The 19,313-nt window shown below is 48.9% G+C and overlaps 1 protein-coding gene across 8 annotated transcripts in view; it reads right to left on the bottom strand.

Moving 5' to 3' along the window:
• Positions 1–8,535, bottom strand: part of MAP2K4 (mitogen-activated protein kinase kinase 4) — a 180,413-nt gene extending 171,878 nt beyond the window's left edge. For 5 of the 8 annotated variants that reach the window (XM_032803759.2, XM_032803783.2, XM_032803766.2 and 2 more), the window contains exon 1: positions 8,290–8,489. In XM_032803759.2, the coding sequence (XP_032659650.1) occupies positions 8,290–8,395 (106 nt within the window). In that variant the 5' untranslated portion in view covers positions 8,396–8,489. Of the gene's footprint in view, positions 1–8,289 lie in introns of all 8 variants that reach the window. The other 3 variants (XM_032803808.2, XM_075071730.1, XM_032803817.2) reach the window with 2 other exon arrangements.
• Between the last annotated feature and the right edge of the window lie 10,778 nt (positions 8,536–19,313).

The following is a 19,313-nucleotide window of genomic DNA, read 5'->3' as shown; positions in this document are numbered from 1 at the left end:
CAAGCCCTCCACATTCCACACATACAGGAACTATAAGCACATGTGATTGTGCGTGTGTTTCCACCAAACTCATTTTTGAAAGTTACATAGAGGAAAAGAAGGGAGACTTTCTCCATTCAACTTTGTTTCTTTAGATGACGCTGTCTTCACAGGCAAAGAGTGTATTTTTCATTCATGAGTTCAATCAAGTTAACGTAACAATTGAAAAGCCCTCTTAACAGCTCTGAAGACAAGCTAACATATTTGGACTCTGCCTTCACTAAGAAAAAAGGTATACACATAACTGCTGAGTGTGGATAAACCAAGTGTTAGAACTTCAAGTTGTCTTGTCAACATTAGTTTACACGTGATACTTTATTCATGCATGTGCAAACAGAGGCCTGGTCTACACTATGAAATTACGTTGGTATAACTACTTCGCTCAGGAGTGTGAAAAATCTGCACCTCTGAGCGACAGTTAAACTGACCTAGCCAGAAAGCACTCCTCATGAACCTAGCTGCCACCTCTTGTGGAGGTGGAATACCTACACTGCAGGGAGAACCCCTCTCCTCACAGTAAGTAACGTCATCACTGAAGTGGTGCAGCATTTTAAGTGCAGACAAGCCTTGACACACTCGTGCAGAAAAAGAGCAGTTCTTGCTTCTGCCTTATTGCTACAATCACAAGGAGAGCTATCGTTTATATTTTTCTGCTATAAATAAAATGAATGCAAGGTTTCAAAAAATAAGGCAAATAGTATTTTATTACAGTGTTTCCTCAGTATGAAAACAGTGTAGTCTCAGTCTGAAGCAGTTGTAAATGCTGCTAATGCAAAGAGGATTTTTCAAAGGTTTAAAACTTCAGAAGATTTTAACTTTAAAAAACACACCAACTGCACTGAAAGACAGTGATTTTTTTAAATAAGGGCTTGTCTATTCTACAAAGTTAAGTCGACATAAGGCAGCTTACATCATCCTAACTATGGAAGTGTACACACTACAATGCTCTTCCCGCCACTGTCTCACACCTGCTACACCAACTTAAAAAATAAACACACCTTGACAAGAGGTGTAACACTTACGGTGACATAGTTAGAGCGACACAGTGTCAGTGTAGACACTGCATTGCTTGCGTCAACTTAAGTGGCCTCCAGAAGGTGTGCTACAATGCCCATTGTGACTGCTCTGCTTCCCTGCAGCCAGGTACACAGGTATGCACCCCTTCCCTTTTAAAACCCCAGGGAAGTTCTGAAACTGCTCTGTCTGCCTGCTTGGGAAGTGAGCTAACATAGCAACTGCCCAGGTGAGCAGGCCAGCTCCACGCAGTAAACACACTCGTGTCTGGAGTACAACGAAAGTAGTGGATCTCCTGGGTCTGTGGGGAGAGCAAGCTGTGCGGTCACAGCTCCACTCCAGCAGCAAGAACTTTGACATCTAAGGCCAGATCACTCGGGCCATGGAGGACAAAGATTACAACAGAGACACACAGCAGTGCTGTGTAAAACTCAAAGAGCTCAGGCAGATGTATGAGAATGCAAGCGTGGCAAATAGTCGCTCTGGTGTAGAGTCACAGACATGCCGCTTCTACAAGGAGCTGCATGCCATCCTCGGTGGCAACCCAACCTCCAAGAGCCCTGTGAATACTTCAGGGGGGCTGGAGTCACTGGCCACCAGAGTGAACCTCAAGGAAAACATGCTGGACAAGGAAGTGGAGGTGGAGGATGAGACACACACAGCAGGGAGATCTGGTGGCGTGAGGGCCAGGACCTCTTATTGACTCCAGAGCAATCTAGCCACTCCCTGCAGTCCAGCTGAGCTGAGCATGATGCAGGGGACAGAAACTCTGGTTTGTACTCAATTTGCCTCAATACCATAGGGACACATCTGCTCATCTAATGCTTTTTAAATTAGGCTACAAAAGGCAGTGAAATAACCAATACAAGTAGAGTTGCTCTCTGCTTCTCATTCCCCTGTAGAGCTAGGCAAAAGAGGCCCTGCAGAAAGTTTATGCACATTGGGATCTCCCAAGAATCTGTCATAGAAATCTCCAGGAAACTTTCTTAGACGTAATCTGCAATCCTCTGCTGACGATTTCTTGGGAGAGCTGCTTTGTTTCTTCCTCTGCAGTAGACCACTTTGCCACACCACTGGGCAATTACTTCAGCAGACAGCATTGCAATACACGAGGTAGCAGCATACAGATCCAGGCTGGAGCCACACGCATGCAGGAAGTGCTCCCTTGCAGCCTTGCTTACCCTCAGGAGTGAGATATCACCTACAGTTACCTCTGCCTGTGGAAAACGTGCCAATATTCAGTACAATAATCCTACGCGCTTGTACTGATAACCCAGTGCTACCCTTTGTCTCAACTCACCCGCTCCACTCTGGGCATAGCTGGGGCTGCCACCGAGCTGTATGACTCATAAGGGAAACTGAGAAAGTTGTGCTTGTAACTTGTTTGGATCAAGCAGTGCAAGTGCACTGAAAATAAGACCTATGTCCAAGACACAGGCGGAGCAGCTCGGCCAGATAAAGAGAAGATAGAAGAGGTCTAAGGAAGACATGTTTAAGGTGCTGCACTCCTCTGGTGCTTCGGATTGCAAGCCAAGAGCTTGGGGACAGATAATCAATAAGAAAATGTGGAGGGATACTGAGGAAAGGAACCAGAGCCAGGAACAGATGATAACACTGCTTGGGGAACAAACAGATATGCTACAATCTCCGACTGAACTTCAGGCTGAACACATCCGTGCTCACCTCTCGCTGAAGCCCAACAAAGAACTGCATTCAATGACCTCCCTACGCTCTCCATACATGTTCTATGTATCTTCCATTGCTGCAACAGTATCCCAGGCACTCCACCACGTGGGAGATTACACACAATGCCAGCTAGACATACAGACAGCCGCGAGAGTTGGCGTATGTGTTTGTGAATTCACTGTCCCTTCTCCTTCAAAGATACTGTATGTATTAAGTTTACCTCAGCATGACATAGGTATGTTTCCCTGGGCATGGACTAAAAATCAACTTATGGAAAGTGAATGAATCTTTATTATTCTCCAACACATGGTGACTGTTGCTAATTCAGAGACAGTAGCGATAGATTAATTTGCATTGTTATAGCAGCGCAGAGAAAGCAATCATTAGAAGGTTCATACCACAGCGGAAAAAAAAAATAATTCCAGGCTCAGCACATTACAGCAACACACATTACTGTGGCTCATTATTAAAATGCTCCTTCAAAGCCTCCCTGATCCGAATAGCTCCCTGTTGAGCCCCTCTGAGAGCCCTGGTTTCTGGCTGCTCAAAACCAGCAGACAGCTGTTCAACTTCCACACCCCAACCATGGGGAAACTTCTCCCCCTTTGCTTCACGGATATTATGAAGCTCACAGTAGGCAGCTATGATCATGGGACTAAGATCTAACCTCCTGAGGAAACAGCACCAGTGACCCTTTAAGCAGCTAAATTTACATTCAAAAGTCATTTTGCACCTGCTGACCCTGTGGTTGAAGCGCTCCTTCTTGCTGTCAGGCATGCCAGTGTACAGCTTCATGAGCCACAGCAGCAAGGGACAGATTGGGTCTCCCAGGATTACTATTTGCATTTCCATATCCCCAGTGGTAATCCTCTGGTCTAGAAAAAAAGTCCCTGCTTGCAGCTTTCTGTACAGCCCTGTGTTTCACAAGATGCATGTGTCATGTATCTTCTCTGACCAGCCCATGCTGATGTCGGTGAAACGACCCCAGTGATCCACAGTGCTTGCAATACCAGAGAAAAGTAGCCCTTTCTGTTGATGTACTCTGTCAAAAGGTGGTCTGGTGCCAAAATAGGGATATGCTTCTCCACCGTGAATGCAGTTCTCATTTTGGTGTCCTTGCGCTGGAGGGCAGAGGTGAGCTCCGAACATAGTTCCAGGAAGGTGGTTTTGCACATCGGAAAGTTCTGCAGCTATCGCTCACATCTCATATCTGCATAACAATGCAACTGCACCACTCAGTGCTTGTTTCTCAAGCCCAGAACTAACAGTTCACCATGTGCAGCTGCTCCGTGAATGCTAACAACAATCTTGAATTGTTTCTTTCCATGGCACACTGTAAGCCAGACACCAAGGCATTGTCATCAGACGCGCAGCTCATAAAATACTGCAGAATCAGGTGCGTTTTGTTCATAGCGTTCACCACAGTACTGGAGAGCACTGCAGGATCCATGCTTTCGGAAAGATGGCGGATGCACAAGTTACAGGGGCTGTTGAAAAGTGGCGTTAAATATACTAGGAAGCCCATGGAATGATGGGACAGAGAAAACTATATCATGGGATGATGAAACTGCCTCCATGAGGCATTGCAAACCTTTCCCAAACCACCCTGGGGCAGATGGTGGCAAGTTGCACAGTGTGATAGCTACCCAAGGTGCACTGCTCTGTGTTGATGCACGAGCTGCTACTGTGGACACACTCCTCAGAAAAAAGGACATGCAACAGCAGTTTAATTACAATGGTGGCTCTTTGTCAAACTAACTGAAGACAACTTCACTTTATAGTGTAGACATTGCCCAAGTCTCTAATTTTTTGCAAGGGTAGAGGGTCAACCTTCAGACACTGACGAAAAGACCTCCTACCTTACCGTACAGTAACACTATGAAAAGCTGAAATGTTAGTCACAACCAAAATAAGAGACTAATATTTTAACTATAAGTTGATCATTGAAGTATCCTTAGTCTATTTTCCCAAAGCAAATATTAAGGTAACAGACAAAAGAAACGAGGGATTAAGTAATAAACAACTGTTCAGTGAATAGGGATGTAGTCACTAGGAGCCAAATCAGAACTGCTCCTCCCCAATCCAGAAAGAGACTGGATGATAAAGTGTAACACAAGGCTTGTTTAATCACAGAAATTACACTAATTTAACCATATCACTTTCCATTTAGTTTGTTACTGAATAAACACACAAGACACTGCAGTATCCACCCAGAAACAAACTTGGGGCTACAAAAATAGGTTGTGTTTCAAAACATATTAGATAATGCAAATGTAAACACAATTTTGTACCTAATGCAGAAAGGTTGTGTTTAAGAACATATTAACAGACTATGGTCAAGCATAGAGAGACCCCAGCATTTACCACGATCAGCTAACATTTTTAAACATCACTGCCTTTGTGCTCACTAGATACTAAGTGGTGTGTAAATACACTATACTTAAAGCATGTTAGCGAACATCTTAAAACACAACCTACTTGCCTAGTCTGGACATGCCCTCGGAAAGTGACATTTGGGCAGAGGCTACAAGTCAACACTTACAATGTTCAGTGTACTAGGGTTACAGTTCTTATGTCAACTGAAGGACCCATTCTTCATCTGGCTTTTTATTAAGAAACCAGTTTCTAAATAAAACTGTACCCACTATTAGCCCGCTTGTTTTCTGATCCCTTGTGTTGGAAAATTAGGGATAAACTGAGCCTGTCTGCTCCCAGTACTAGTTTCCAACTATGCTCATGGAGAGGCAAAAATGTATGCCCATCATTCCCTTCCAGCCACAGAGTTTGTGTGGCACACATGCTGCTGGAAATTCTACAGTAAGTAACTGCAGCCTAAATTGACACAAGAAAAGAAAAGCCTTATGTTCTGCATCAGATCAATCTAACATTCTCGGAGATCCCAGTTTAAACCTTTGCCCAGAATGGTGTGCAAAGAACAGCCATACTGGGATGAGTCACTTGCCACAAGAAATATTTAAGTAGACAGAACACTGATCTAATAAGATACAGGTTAAACCTCTCTAATCCAGCACTCCTTGGTCCGGCAACGGCTGGTGCATCTATGGGGAAAAATGAGTGGGTGCGGAGCATCCATCAGCATCAAGCTCCCCCCTATGCCCCCCTTCCCACACGTGCCGGCGGCCCCACACTTACCAACTCCTACTCCTCCCTCCCAGCACTTCCGGAGCACCACGAACAGCTGATTCACCGTGTTCAAGCTCTGGGAGGGAGGGGGAGAACCTGGGGCAGGCATGGGGCCAGCACTCCAGGTAGCAGCAGGGGGTCTGGCTGGGTGCAAAGCCTGGGGGTGCTGCAGCACGCCCCATATCCCTACTTCCCACACCCATGGAGACCCACTGGCACTCTGCATCAAGCTCCTGTGGTTTGGCAAATTCTCTAGTTCAGCACTGGTCAGGTCCCAGGATGATGGACTAGAGAGGTTCAATGTGTATAAAATCCAGACTAAAACTTGCCTACCCTTGGCAAATGTTCACTTGTTTACATATTTTAACTCAATAACTCTTCTGCTGCAGAGCTTACATGTGTTAGTGGGAGGAAAATGCCAGTTGTACATCAAAATAACCTGCTGCAGCAGAACTATGGGAAAGGAACCGGGCCTTGTCTAACCTGCATATTCGTGCTTAAAATAAAAATCAAGAGCCTATTTGCTATTCATGTAGTTACCTAATAAAAGGGTAGGAGTCTGAAATCAGAAGTGAATGCCTTCCCAAGAAGAATGGCTGTTTTCTTATTGTTTAAGATCTTCAGAGACAGTCAAAACACCACTAGCAGGATCTAGCTGCCCCTAAAGAGGAGTATGTTCAAATATATGCAACAGTTTTCAAGCTATATTAAGTGTGTATTTCTGAGCCTTGAGCACCACCCCCACAGAATAGGAGACAGCAGCAGCTCAGATTTACGTGGTAAAAACAGCATTTTTCCTGCTAGTCACTAATGTGTAGAAGGCAAATGGAGGTAGTATGCAGTCACTGAATAACACAGCACTGCCAGCACAGGCATCTGGACCCCTCCATCACTTCCCAAAGCAGTCACCAAACACAGCTACCGAGCACCCAGCGTGCACTCAAACACCCCCAGCCCTAGGGAAAACAGCACACCCGCACAACCCGCCAGCACACTGACCCACCCCCCAGAACTGCCTCCCCCTTCCATGTTTCAGGCACACTCACTCACCCCAGTCTCCCCTTTGACACACATGCTATGGGCACACTCATACCCCCACACACACACTCGGTGGGCACACTCCACCAAACCAACCCTGTGGGCATACATCCCCATACACACACTGAAGACACACTAGCGCACCCACACACACACACACACCCTGTGGGCACACACACACCCTCTACACACTCACTCACCCTGCAGGCACACACCCCCCCCACACGCCCTGTGGGCATACATCCCCGCACGCACACATAGCAGGCACACTCTCGCCTCCCCACACACTGAGGGCACACTCCCCCCATACACAAACATTGTGGGCACACTCCTGTCCCTTCCCCCCACACAGACACACACTAAGGGCACACTCCCACTCCCCCCACAGAGACACACATTGCGGGCACACTCCCCCTCCCCACACACACACTGCAGACACACTCCATCCCGTCCCCTCCCACACACACACACACACCTAATCTGCGGGCACACTCCCGTCCCGTCCCGTCCCCTCCCACACACACACCACACACTCTGCGGGCACACTCCCGTCCCGTCCCCCACTACACACAACACACTCTGGGACATTTCCTCCGCATCCCACCACACACACATTCACTCTGCGGGCACACTCCATCCCGTCGCCACCCCCCCTACACACACGCGGGCACACTCCCGTCTGTCCCCCACACACCACTGCAGGCACACTCCCATCCATTCCCCTCTCACACACACTGCGGCACACTCCCGTCCATTCCCCCCACCACACACACCCACACTCTAGCACACTCCCATCCCTTCCCCCTACCCCCCACACACACTGCGGCACATCCCGTCCATGTCCACACACACCTGGCACACTCCTGTCATCCCCGCACCCACACCATCACACACACTCTGTCAGTCCCGTCCCTTTCCGCCCCACACACGCCATACCCCACTGCAGACCACACTCCCGTCCGTCCACCCATACACACACACTGGGCACACTCCCATCCGTTCCCACTCCATACATACAACATTGTGGGCACACTCTCATCCATGTCCCTCCAACATACAACACACTGAGGCACCCCCACCATCCTCCCACAAACACACACCAACACTGAGGCACACTCACGTCCGTCCCCCCATACACACTGTGGGCACACTCCTGTCCATCCTTCCACTACATTCACACACTGGGCACAATCCGTCCGTCCTCGTCCTCCCACATACACACATGCAGGTAACACAACACAACGAGAAGATAACGTACGCCCGCGATGTCCCCCCCTCAAAACACAACGAGCCGAGGTGCGGAGCCCGGGCCGGGCGCGCCGTTGCTGGGGGAGCGAGCGCGCGGGGCCTGGCGCGGGGGTCGCTCACCCTGCATGCTGCTGACCGCCGTGTGCGCCTGGGAGCCCGGGGTGCTGCTCCCGCTGCTGGAGCCGGAGCCGGAGCTGGAGCCGCTGCTGGGGCTGGGAGTCGCCATTGTGCGCGCCAGACACGGAGCAGCGCGGAGGCTGCAATGCAGCAGGGACCCTCCCAGGCAGGACACCTAGAGCCCCGACTCCGTATAGCAGGCGCCTGAGCCTGCCCGTCCGCCTGTCCGTCCCCCGGGCTGGGGCTGCCGGCTTAACCCCTCCCAGTCCCACGCAGGACACCTAGAGCCCGACTCCGTGCGGGCGCCGGGCAGGCGCTGAGCCGGCCTGTGCGGCCCCCTGGCAGCGGGAGTTCCCTGAGCCCCCCGAAAGGGATCTGCGCCCAGCGCATCTGGGCTTCCTCCGTGCCCAGCGACCCCGAGCCCTGCTACTGCCTTCGCAGGGAAGGGAGAATCTGCTGACCAGATCTTAGCCCAAGGCCGTTCACTAGTGTCTTGGCGGCAAGTGATCTCTTTTGGGGGCAAGAGATTCACACAAGTGGACATGGCTGATTCCTCTGCAGCCCCGATTCTGAGGGCTTCACACTAGGTTATGGTCCAAGAGAACTTCTGGGCTAAGTCACTTCCGAGGACGAAGAGGGGAAGCTGCTTACCTTGTAATTCATCAACCCACACTCACCTCTTAGGTTCGGTATATTCCCTCTCTATCCCTGCCCTTTTTGTTACCCCTTTCCCTTCCCATTCTCCTGCTACCTCTGGAATGGCCAAGGAAGGTCACTGTCATCCACCACCTATTCATTCCCTGCTCTCTCCATCTCCTAGCACTCATGGAAACCTACCTCACAGGCATCCCAACAGGCACTAGCTCTGCAGCTGCATCTCATTTTTTCACACACACCACATGTCATCCCCTAAGGGCCACTATATGGATGTCAGACTCCCCTCCTCTCCTCTCCCCTTCCAGCCTCTTGCTCCATCTCTTCCCTCATTTCTCTGGAGTAACATTTCATCAGGGTCTACTCTCCATGTAACTGTCACCTACTCCCCTTCTATTTCTCCCCAGACACCTTCCTTCTAGTTCTCCCTTTTCCTCTCTTAGTCTCCCATCCGTGTTGACACCCTGTCTGACCCAATCCATGAAATGCATGATTCCTCATAGTCATCTTCTCTAATGATCTTCACCCATGTTCTCTGCCATACTCAAAATGGCCACTCAACTCTGTTTTCATCAGAAACTGGTATATCTGAATTCCTTCACTATTACTGCCTGTTTAGCATCCCTTTCCATGAGAACTTCCATAAGATCCAATCTATTGATATCCATTACTTCTCTGCCAACCTCAACCCTTCCTCCCAGCTTTCTCGTTCTTTACTTCATTCTATTGTTATTCATTGTCTCTTCTCTGACTCCCACACTCTTCACTCACTGTAAAGTATGCCTTGTTAAACCATAGCCCTTTTGTGGGACAACAGTGTGGCCTAGTGACTAGAGCACTGGACTAGGACTCAAGAAACCTGTGTTCTAGTTCCAACTCTTTCCCTGGGTGATTGTGGGCAAGCCAGTGCATCTCCCTGTATTTCCATCCCCCATTTATAAGAGAGGGATAGCTATACTATCCTCCTTTGCAAAGCACTTTGAGACATAGTGCTTTTTGCCAATAGATAAGACCTAGGTATTATTATTAACTCACTCCCAGCATCCTCCTCCTCCACTGCTAAGGGAGCTGCAGGACAGGAGACAAGAAGGAACTGGTGAAGGGACAGTGAGGTGAGGAGCAAGAATGATCAATTGTAGGACTGGGAGGCCTGGAATCGTCTGTTTAACTGGGGGCACTTACTTCCCTTCCTAGCCACAAGGCAAGAGCCATCACCTTTTCTGCAACTTGCTCCTCTGACCTCTCACTGCCCCTCAGACCCTGGAACCTCAGCACTTCACTGTGTGCCTCCCCCTTACTCACTGCCTGAGGGAAGCAGTTCCTCTCCAGGGGCCTCTCCTCGCCTCTTCTCTTCTCTCCTCCCCTCCCCAGGCAGAGCAGCACCAGCAGGGCCCTTGTGACTCCCCTCTCAGGTTGGGGCATGGGTGCAGGGCCAATTCATCCTTGTCACCAAGGGGAAAGCAGGCATAGAAAGAATTGAGCAGATCAGTCATGCTCATGCCTTCTGCTTACCTCCTGTGGAGTGGGACAGGCAGAGACACACACTTGTCCTGTGAGGGGAAGGGAGCAGAGTGAGAGCTGCTGACCTTTTTCTGCTCCTCTCCCCATGCCCCATCCCCCAGTAACAATGGTATGGACCTATCAGCACCCCTCACCTATCCCCATCTGAGATTTCCTGGCAGGGGTAAGCACTGCCTCCTGCAGCTGGCTCTGGCTGCCCTTCTCTCCTGGGTCAGGGGGACAATGCCCCCCTGCAGCCTCACCCCTGGGGCTCTTTGCCCTCCAAGGCCCTCTCCCTGTTCCAGGCTTGGAGGCTCCAGGAGCCCCTCACCCACTTCTGGCCCAGCCCAGGCAGGAGCTGCAAGGCAAGGGGAGGGGAAAAGGAACTGTCCTGTCCCTACTGCTCACAGTGGGAGGGGCAGGGCTGCCTAGAGCAGCTGAGTTCTTTATCTCCCCCTCCCCTCCTATGAGGACAGCTCTGGCTGCTGAGAGTAGGGGAAGGGAGAGCTCTATCTGCAGCAGCTCTGATTGGTGCTCACGCACAGGACATGGGCTAGTGGGACAGGCAGCCAACCAGCATGCTAAAATTTGCTAGAGGGATGGAGGGCCTTGACTCATCACAGATGGGCTCCAGCAATGACCAATCCTGTTGTGCCACAAATATAACAAGAGTTGGTGATGCTGCTGCAGGTCTGGTGGGAATTTCCCCATAACCTTAATGACCCTTGGAAGAATCTGGAACATTTTGGTCCATGAGGTAAACCCCATAAAGTAGTAGGCCTGGCTGGAAGAGGCCCTATGACCATGCTGACTTCCTCTCCTACCAGTGTTTTCTCTCCTTCTTCAGCTTCACATTTTGCCTGGCCAAACAACAATATTTCCTGTCTCTCACTGCACTCCATGAAAAAATCCTCATGCATTATTTGCTGTCTTTGACTCCTTCCTTGTTAGCCTCCCACTTTCGACCTGTCCCCTTTCCCTGCTCCTTGCAAAGGATTGTGCTGACTTCTTAAAATAGAAATTGGCAGATGCTTTGGACTAGAGAGGATTCAGAATAATCAGTGTAAGACCTATAGCCAGCAGCTACAGAGGGGAAAGGGGTCTCTAATCCTTTTAATTAAAAGAGAAGTTGTGGACATAGAAAGCTTAATTTGCATAGGCTACCAATCCACAGTTCCTAGTGACACATGGGGAGTCACCATAACTATATGTAAAATTGGATTTGAGGGGATAGTGGGCTCCCAGAGCAGGGGGGAAAATTCTACCTTGTGGCAAAGAATTCACTTCCAAGCAACTAGGATAAGTGCAAGTGTTCTAAGTGATCTTGGTTCCCCTCTCATGGCTCCCCTTTGTGGCAAGAGGTGGCATAGACTGAAGATTTATCTGTGGTACAAGTATGGTTGCTTTGTAATACTTTATGTATAGTGTATTGTAACCAGTTATTGGGAAATTTACTGTACAAATATGTTGGTTTGGTTTAATAACATGCTGTTGGAAAAACAAGCAGGAAATTGGTCAGCTGCTCAAGATAACCATAGATCTGTTAACTCTTAAGTTTGATGCTTGGTGGCTAGAAAGGGAGTTAGTCTACTGCCAAAGTTATATCATTTTGCTGTTTTCATTGTGTCACTACAGGGCAGAATCATATTGGTTGCGTGCCCTCACTGCATTTCCATACCATAACATGGTAGGATTTTTTAAAAGTTTAACATTAACTCTGAACAGAAAAGCTTCAAAAACAAACTCCAATGAGAAACTGCTGAACTAGAATTAATTTGCAAACTAGATACAATTAACTTGGTCTTGACTAGAGACTGGGAATGGCTGGGTCATTAAACAAATTCAATCTATTTCCCCATGTTAAGTATCCTCACATCTTCTCGTCAACTGTCTGGAATGGGCCAGCTTGATTATCACTACAAAAGTTTTTTTTTCTCGCCTGCTGATAATAGCTCATCTTAATTAATTAGCCTCTTAGAGTTGGTATGGCAACTTCCTCCTTTTCATGTTCTCAGTTCGTATATATATCTTCTTACTACATGTTCCGTTCTATGCATTTGATGAAGTGGGCTGTAGCCCACAAAAGCTTATGCTCAAATAAATGTGTTAGTCTCTAAGGTGCCACAAGTACTCCTGTTCTTTTTAGATACAGACTAACATGGCTGCTACTCTGAAATCTGAATTTCCTAGTTTTATAATACTTGGTTTGGGGATAATTACAACATCCCTGTAATATACTTAGGGTCCTACCAAATTCACAGCCATAAAAAATGTGTCACAGACCATGAAATCTGGTGTTTTATGTGCTTTTATCCTACACTATACAGATTTCACAAGGAAGACCAGTGTTCCTCAAATTGGGGATCCTGAGCCAAAAGGGAGTTGCAGGGGGGTCACAAGGTTATTTTAGGGGGGGTCATGGTATTGCCACCCTTATTTCTGTGTTGCCTTCAGCGCTGGGTAGCCAGAGAGTGGCGGCTGTTGGCCAGGCGCCCAGCTCTGAAGTCAGCACCCTGCCAGTAGCAGCGCAGAAGTAAGGACGGCAATACCGTTCCAACCCTCCCTTACTTCTGCTCTGCTGCCTTCACAGCTGGGCAGCCGGAGAGTAGCGACTGCTAACTGAGGGCCCAGCTCTGCAGGCAGTAATGCAGAAGTAAGGGTGGCAATACCATACCATGCCTTCTTGCTTCTGCTGGCAGCTGCTCTGCCTTCAGAGCTGGGCTCCTGAGCAGCAGTTGCTCCTCTCCAGCTGCCCAGCTCTGAAGACAGTGTCGCTGCCAGCAGCAGCACAGAAGAAAAGGTAGCAGTACCACAACTCCCCTACAATAATGTTGTGATCCCCCCACAACTCCTTTTTGGATCAGCACATCAATTACAATACCTTGAAATTGCAGATTTAAACAGCTGAAATAATTAAATTAACTATTTTTAAAATCTTATGACTGTGAAATTCACCAAAATGGACTGTAAAGTGGGAGAGAGAGGTTAATTTCTCTCTGTGTCAGGATTACTTTTTCTCTCAGGGAGAGTCTGGGAGGGGGAGAGAGAAGGAGGGGGGAAGGTGAATTTTCCTCTCTGTATAAAGATTCAAGGAGTTTGAATCACCGTGATCTTCCAGGGTAACCCAGGGAGGGGAAGCCTGGGAGAGGCAACGGTGGGGGAAAGGGTTTACTTTCCTTGTGTTAAGATCCAGAGGGTCTGGGTCTTGGGGGTCCCCGGGCAAGGTTTTGGGGGGACCAGAGTGTACCAGGCACTGGAATTCCTGGTTGGTGGCAGCACTACAAGTACTAAGCTGGTAATTGAGCTTAGAGGAATTCATGCTGGTACCCCATCTTTTGGACGCTAAGGTTCAGAGTGGGGAATTATACCATGACAGATGGCCAATGCCCTTCGTAACCTGAAGGGTGGTGGGAAGATGCAACCAGGTCACACTTTGCCTGGGAAGCGAGACAAAGACCAGGAGGAGGGGCAACGTGTGTGTTGGAGGTCGGGTCGCTGGAAGTGGGCAGTCTGTGGTTGGGGACTCACAGAGAGGTAGTCCAGGATGTCCGATCCAGGGTGTCCAACCCGGCCCTCAGGATGAACTTTGCTGAAAGTCACTGATTTCTGTGCTAATGTGATCTGTTCTATGCTGTGTTCCTGTTGCCTAATAAACCTTCTGTGTTACATGCTGGCAGAGTCACAGCTGACTGCGGAGTTGAGGTGCAGGGCCCTCTGGCTTCCCCAGGGGTCCCATCCAGTTGGACGCACTCCAGGAAACATACGGTGTGAACAGGGATGCTGAACGCTCCAAGTTCAGACCCAGGAAGGCCATAGCCGAAAAGGCTACTTGCCCTGGATAGTGTGCCCTAAGGAGAGTCATGTTACCCCAAGTTCTGTCTGGCTTCATACAAAGCAGTTCCAGAGAATCAGACCTGTGACTCCATCATACCCTGTGCTCGGTATTTGAAGCACCAGAGGCTTGCAGGATCTCTTGGAACATGTCATCCCACATTCTCTTCCTTCTCCTCATTATCTGGCTGAGCCGCTTCACTGATGTGGAGAGACCATGAAGGCCACATTTCCAGCTGCAAAAGATTCAATGCACTACAGAGGTACTAGTGTGAGTGTAGTCACAAGATAAATGGAACTTGGTATACTGAACTCACTCCCTTTGATCCACACCGGTTACAATCACTACATTCTGACTTCTCCTTGGGATTCACAGAGCACAGCGACAGTCCCAACCCTGATGAGTACAGACGTGTGTGTGTGTGTGTGTGTGTGTGTGTGTGTGTCGGGGCATGTTGGGACAATAAGGGCGGGGAGTAGTTCATGGGTATGAGCAACTGAATTGAATACTGACATCATTTTCCTGAGGTGGTGGTGATTTTAGCTGATATCTAACTCTTGAGTGTAACAGAGGTTGAAAGGGAACAGCTCCTACATGCGTTCGATTGCAGACCAGATTCATACCCTGCTAGGCTGTGTGCTGCAGTGGTCCCTGCTGAAGTAATTGCTGAGTGTCATGGAAAAGTGTCCTACTATGGCAGAAGAAATAAGGCAGCCCTCCCCAGTAACCTTTGGGAGAGGATTGCAGAATACTTCCAGGAAAGTATACTTGACGTCTCTATGGAGGATTCACAGGATATCCTGGTGCACATAAACAAACTGTTCTGCAGGGCCCCCTCTGCCTAACTATACAGGGGAATGAGAAGCAGATAGCAACTCTACCTCTCCTGGTTATTCCACTTCCTCTTCTAGCATGATTTAAAAAAAAGTGTAAATGAACAGCTGTTTCCCTGCAATATCAACACAAACTGACAACTTACCTGAGGTTCCTTTCCCTGCATCAGGCTCAGCCGTGCTGCACTGTAGGGACTGGCTCAACTGCTCTGGAGTCACAAACAGGTCCTGGCTCACTGTGCCGCTAGTTGCCAGTCCCCCATACTCCTCCTCCTTGTCCAACACCTCTGCTCACTGTTCACTCCAGAGGCCTGTGACTCTGATTCCTCTGATGTACCCATGGGACTCTTGGTGGTGACGGGGTCTCTGCCAAGGATGGCTTGCAGCTCTTTGTAAAAGCAGCATTTCAGCAGCTCTGCATCAGAGCAACTCTTAGCCTCTCTTGCCTTCTGGTATGCTTGCCACAGCTCCTTGGCGGTACTACTGTGGATCCCTCTTATAGCCCTTCTCTCCCATGTCCCCAGCGATCTGCTCCTAGATATCAATGTTTCTATGGCTGGATCAGAACTATGCCTACACAGCCTTCCTGCCCCCCACCCCCACCCCCACACATAAAACCGGGAGATCCACCACCTGCTGTGTACTTCAAGCAGGAGCACGCCTGCAGCGTGTAGCCAGGATGGTCAGCTGGGCAGTTGCTAGGTGATCTCTCCACGTTGAACAAACGGAAAATGAAATTTAAAAAATTTTGCAGGGATTTAGAGGAGAGGGATGTATAACTGTGTACCTAGCCACCACCGGGCAGTAGAGTTCACAATGCTGACCCAAATGGTCAAAGTGAGACACCTGTTGGAGGCCACTAAATTCAATGTAAATAACACAGTGTCCACACTGACATTGCATCAACCTAAGTACATTGGCCTAAGAGCTATGCCTCTCATGGAGGTGGGGTTATTAAGTCAGCGTAACGGGCGAGTTACATTATAGGAATGAGAATTTGGTGGAGATGCTGAGTAAGGTCAATGTAAGCTGCCATACATCACTCCTAACTCTGTACTTTAGACCAGGCTCAACGGAAGAAGCCCTCCCATCAGGATAGGTAGTGTCTACACTGAAGCGCTACAGCGGCATAGCTGCAGCAGTGCGGCTATGCCGCTGTAGCATATGTCTACACTTAAAATATTAAGGGTGTGTCTACACTACAAAATGATGTCAAACTAGGTTACGTTGACGTATACCCACTGCAGTTATTAAATCACTTTTTCATTTTCATTCTGCACTCGTGTCAGCAGTGCACGTCCTCATCAGGAGCCCTTGCACTGATTTTAACTGTCAGTGTGTGGCATTTGGGGATGGCTTCTGAAAGGCAGCAACAATCAATGTAAGCAACAGAGTGTCTACACTGACATTGCCTTGACCTAAGTACATCAACACTGACTCTATGCCTCTCATTGAGGTGGAATTATTAAGTCAGCGTAGTAGGCGAGTTACATGGGCGGGAGCAACATTTTAGTTTAGATGCTTACAGAGTTAGGCTGATGTAAGCTGCTTTATGTCGACCTAACTCTGTACTGTAGACCAGGCCTAAGAGTAGTGCTTCAGCATAGACACTACCTACACCATTGGAAGGGTTCTCCCATCAATGCAGGCAATCCACCTCCCTGAGAGATGGTAGCTAGGTCAATGGAAGAATTGTTCTGTCAACCAAGTAGTGTCTACTATGGGGTTTAGGTCGGCATAGTTAGATCTCAGTCATAAGCGCTGACTCTGTGTGTGCTCTGGGGCTGGAGCACATACAAGGGGGAAAATAATGGTGGGTGCTTAGCATCCACCAGCAGCCCCCCATCAACGCTTCTCCCTCCTCCCAGTGCCTCCTGCCCATCTGCAGCCCCAAGGATCAGTGTCTCCCCTTCTCTCCCAGTGCCTCCCACCTGCTGCAGATCAGCTGTTTCGTGGCATCAGGAGGTGCTGTGTGTGGGGGGGGAGTGAGAGCACAGTGCACTGTGGGGGGCAGAACAGGGTAGGAAGAGGCAGAGCATGGGCATAGCAGGCGTGGGAAGAAGCAGGGCAGGAGTGGGGCATTCGGAGGAGGAGTGGAGTGGGGGTGGGGCCTGAGCAGAGCCAGGTGGGAGCATTCTCTGCAGATTAGAAACTTGGAACCTATGGTCTCAGTTCCATGGAACTTTCACACCCCTGAGATGTAGGTATGCCAATATAAGTTACCAGTGTAGACCAGCCCATAGGAGAACAGATAAAGAGAGACACAGAGCCTGAACATGGGGTACACTGCAGATTGTCTGTGGTAACCAGCATGGACTATGCTTTAACCTTCATGTCTCTCAGCTGACCTAGGGACTTGCAGAGTCTACAGCCAGGTGATGAATAAAGATTACCCTGTTCTGCAAAGACTGCCTGTGTCAGTGTGTGAGAGAGCCCTGCATGCTGATGGGGCAGTACAAGCTGCCCGCTGGAATCTGGCCGGGCTGGTTCCCTGCAGGAAGCCATGGAGAGAGACAGTAATTTCTGGTGCCAACAGCCCAGTCTTCGAGTCTTAGGTTATGTCTACACAGCAAATTAAAACCCACAGCTGCCCTGTGCCAGCCAACTGGGGCTCAGGCTGCGGGGCTGTTTCACTTAGAGTTACCATACATCCAGGTTTTCTGAACATGGCCTCTTTTTTGGCAGTCTGCCCTCTATCCCATAGATTTTTTAAATAAGAGTCAAAGTCCCTGCTCTCCCTGCCCTAATATCCCCTTTTTAGGAATCTGAAATACGATAACCGTAGTTTCACTGCACTTTGGGGCTTGGGCTGGAGTTTGGCCTCTAGGACCCTGTGAGGGTAAGAGGGTCCCAGAGCTCAGGCTCCAGCCCATGCCCAGATGTCTAAATGGCAATGAAGCAGGCCCTTAGCCTGGGCCCAACGAGCCTGAGTCAGCTGGGCACAGGTCAACCGCGGGTTTTTCTTTACTGTGTTGACCAACTCTGGGTTCCTTTTTCCAAGTTGCCTGTAAGCCTTTTAGTGTACAGAATTGTTAACACAACATATATATTAATATCTTTTAGAGTGTAGGTGTCTTGGCACTTAGCCACCTATGCCATGAGGTGGCGTGCCTCGATTTCCCCTTCCACACAGCAGCCTAGATTTGTTGTGCTTTTCTGCTGTGCCAAGCTCTAAACCTGTTTAGAGGTAGTGGCTGAGGAGCAGTGTTCTTATAGGACTCCATTGTTTCCACTCCTAGCATGTACAAACATTTTCCAAAAATCATGCATGTTACACATTTTTAAGGGATTTACCATCAGTACCAAATTATTTGTCTCACCCCATAGATTGTGTATGAAGAGGCATAACAGTAACAGCAAATTCATGACAGGGAGGTGCTTTCAAGTATGATTATCATACCACGCCTTCTGTCCAGCTTGTTCAGCGATTATTGTATTTTCCAACCCCTGCCTGTACCATAGTATGTGTTTAGATACAGGTTTTCCCTTCCCTTTAGTAAAGGTTCTTAGTTCACATATGTCTTTGCGACATTGGGGAAGGAAAGGGTGTAAGGAGACCTTGCATGTTCCTGGCCCTCCCCCTGTGGAGTTACATTTCATCTCCAGAGCTAAGCCCATGTGAAAGATCCATCCCCTCCCTCCTGGGGTTTCTTTGTGGTTCTTACTCCCATTACTCAGCGACCTGTGCTGAGCGGTTGGAGGAGTTTACCTGCCTGTGAAATGGATGCCTCCTCCCCTTTGACAGATGGGTCATTAGCATTTTCACTGACACCTGAGTCGTTAGAAAGACCTCCATCCTGCCTTAAAGAGACAGAGTTAGTTTTTACAAATACATCAGGAATAATATTTTGCTAAAGTGGGAACTGGATTGGCATACCCACTGTTACCCCTCTCTCTGTTCCCAAGAGGTCAGCTGTATGACTGCTCCCCTCCGGGAAGTCAGTTCCCTCTGGCAAATCTCTCCTGGGCAAACCGTCTGTCAAAGTTAGGCTTTGTCTACACTTAACAGTTTTGCAGCGCTGGCAGTTACAGCTGTGGTCGTACAGCTGTGTACGGCCAGTGCTGCAGTGTGTCCACACTGACAGCGACCAGCGCTGCAGTGTGTCCACACTGACAGCGACCAGCGCTGCAGTGTGTCCACACTTGCACCAGTTGCAGCGCTGTTGTGAGTGGTGCATTGTGGGCAGCTATCCCACAGAGCACCTCGT

This window comes from Chelonoidis abingdonii, chromosome 13 (genome assembly GCF_003597395.2).
Source record: "Chelonoidis abingdonii isolate Lonesome George chromosome 13, CheloAbing_2.0, whole genome shotgun sequence".
NCBI lineage: Eukaryota > Metazoa > Chordata > Testudines > Testudinidae > Chelonoidis > Chelonoidis abingdonii.
The sequence above is the reverse complement of the archived record's forward strand: the minus strand, read 5'-3'. Positions and strand labels throughout refer to the sequence as shown.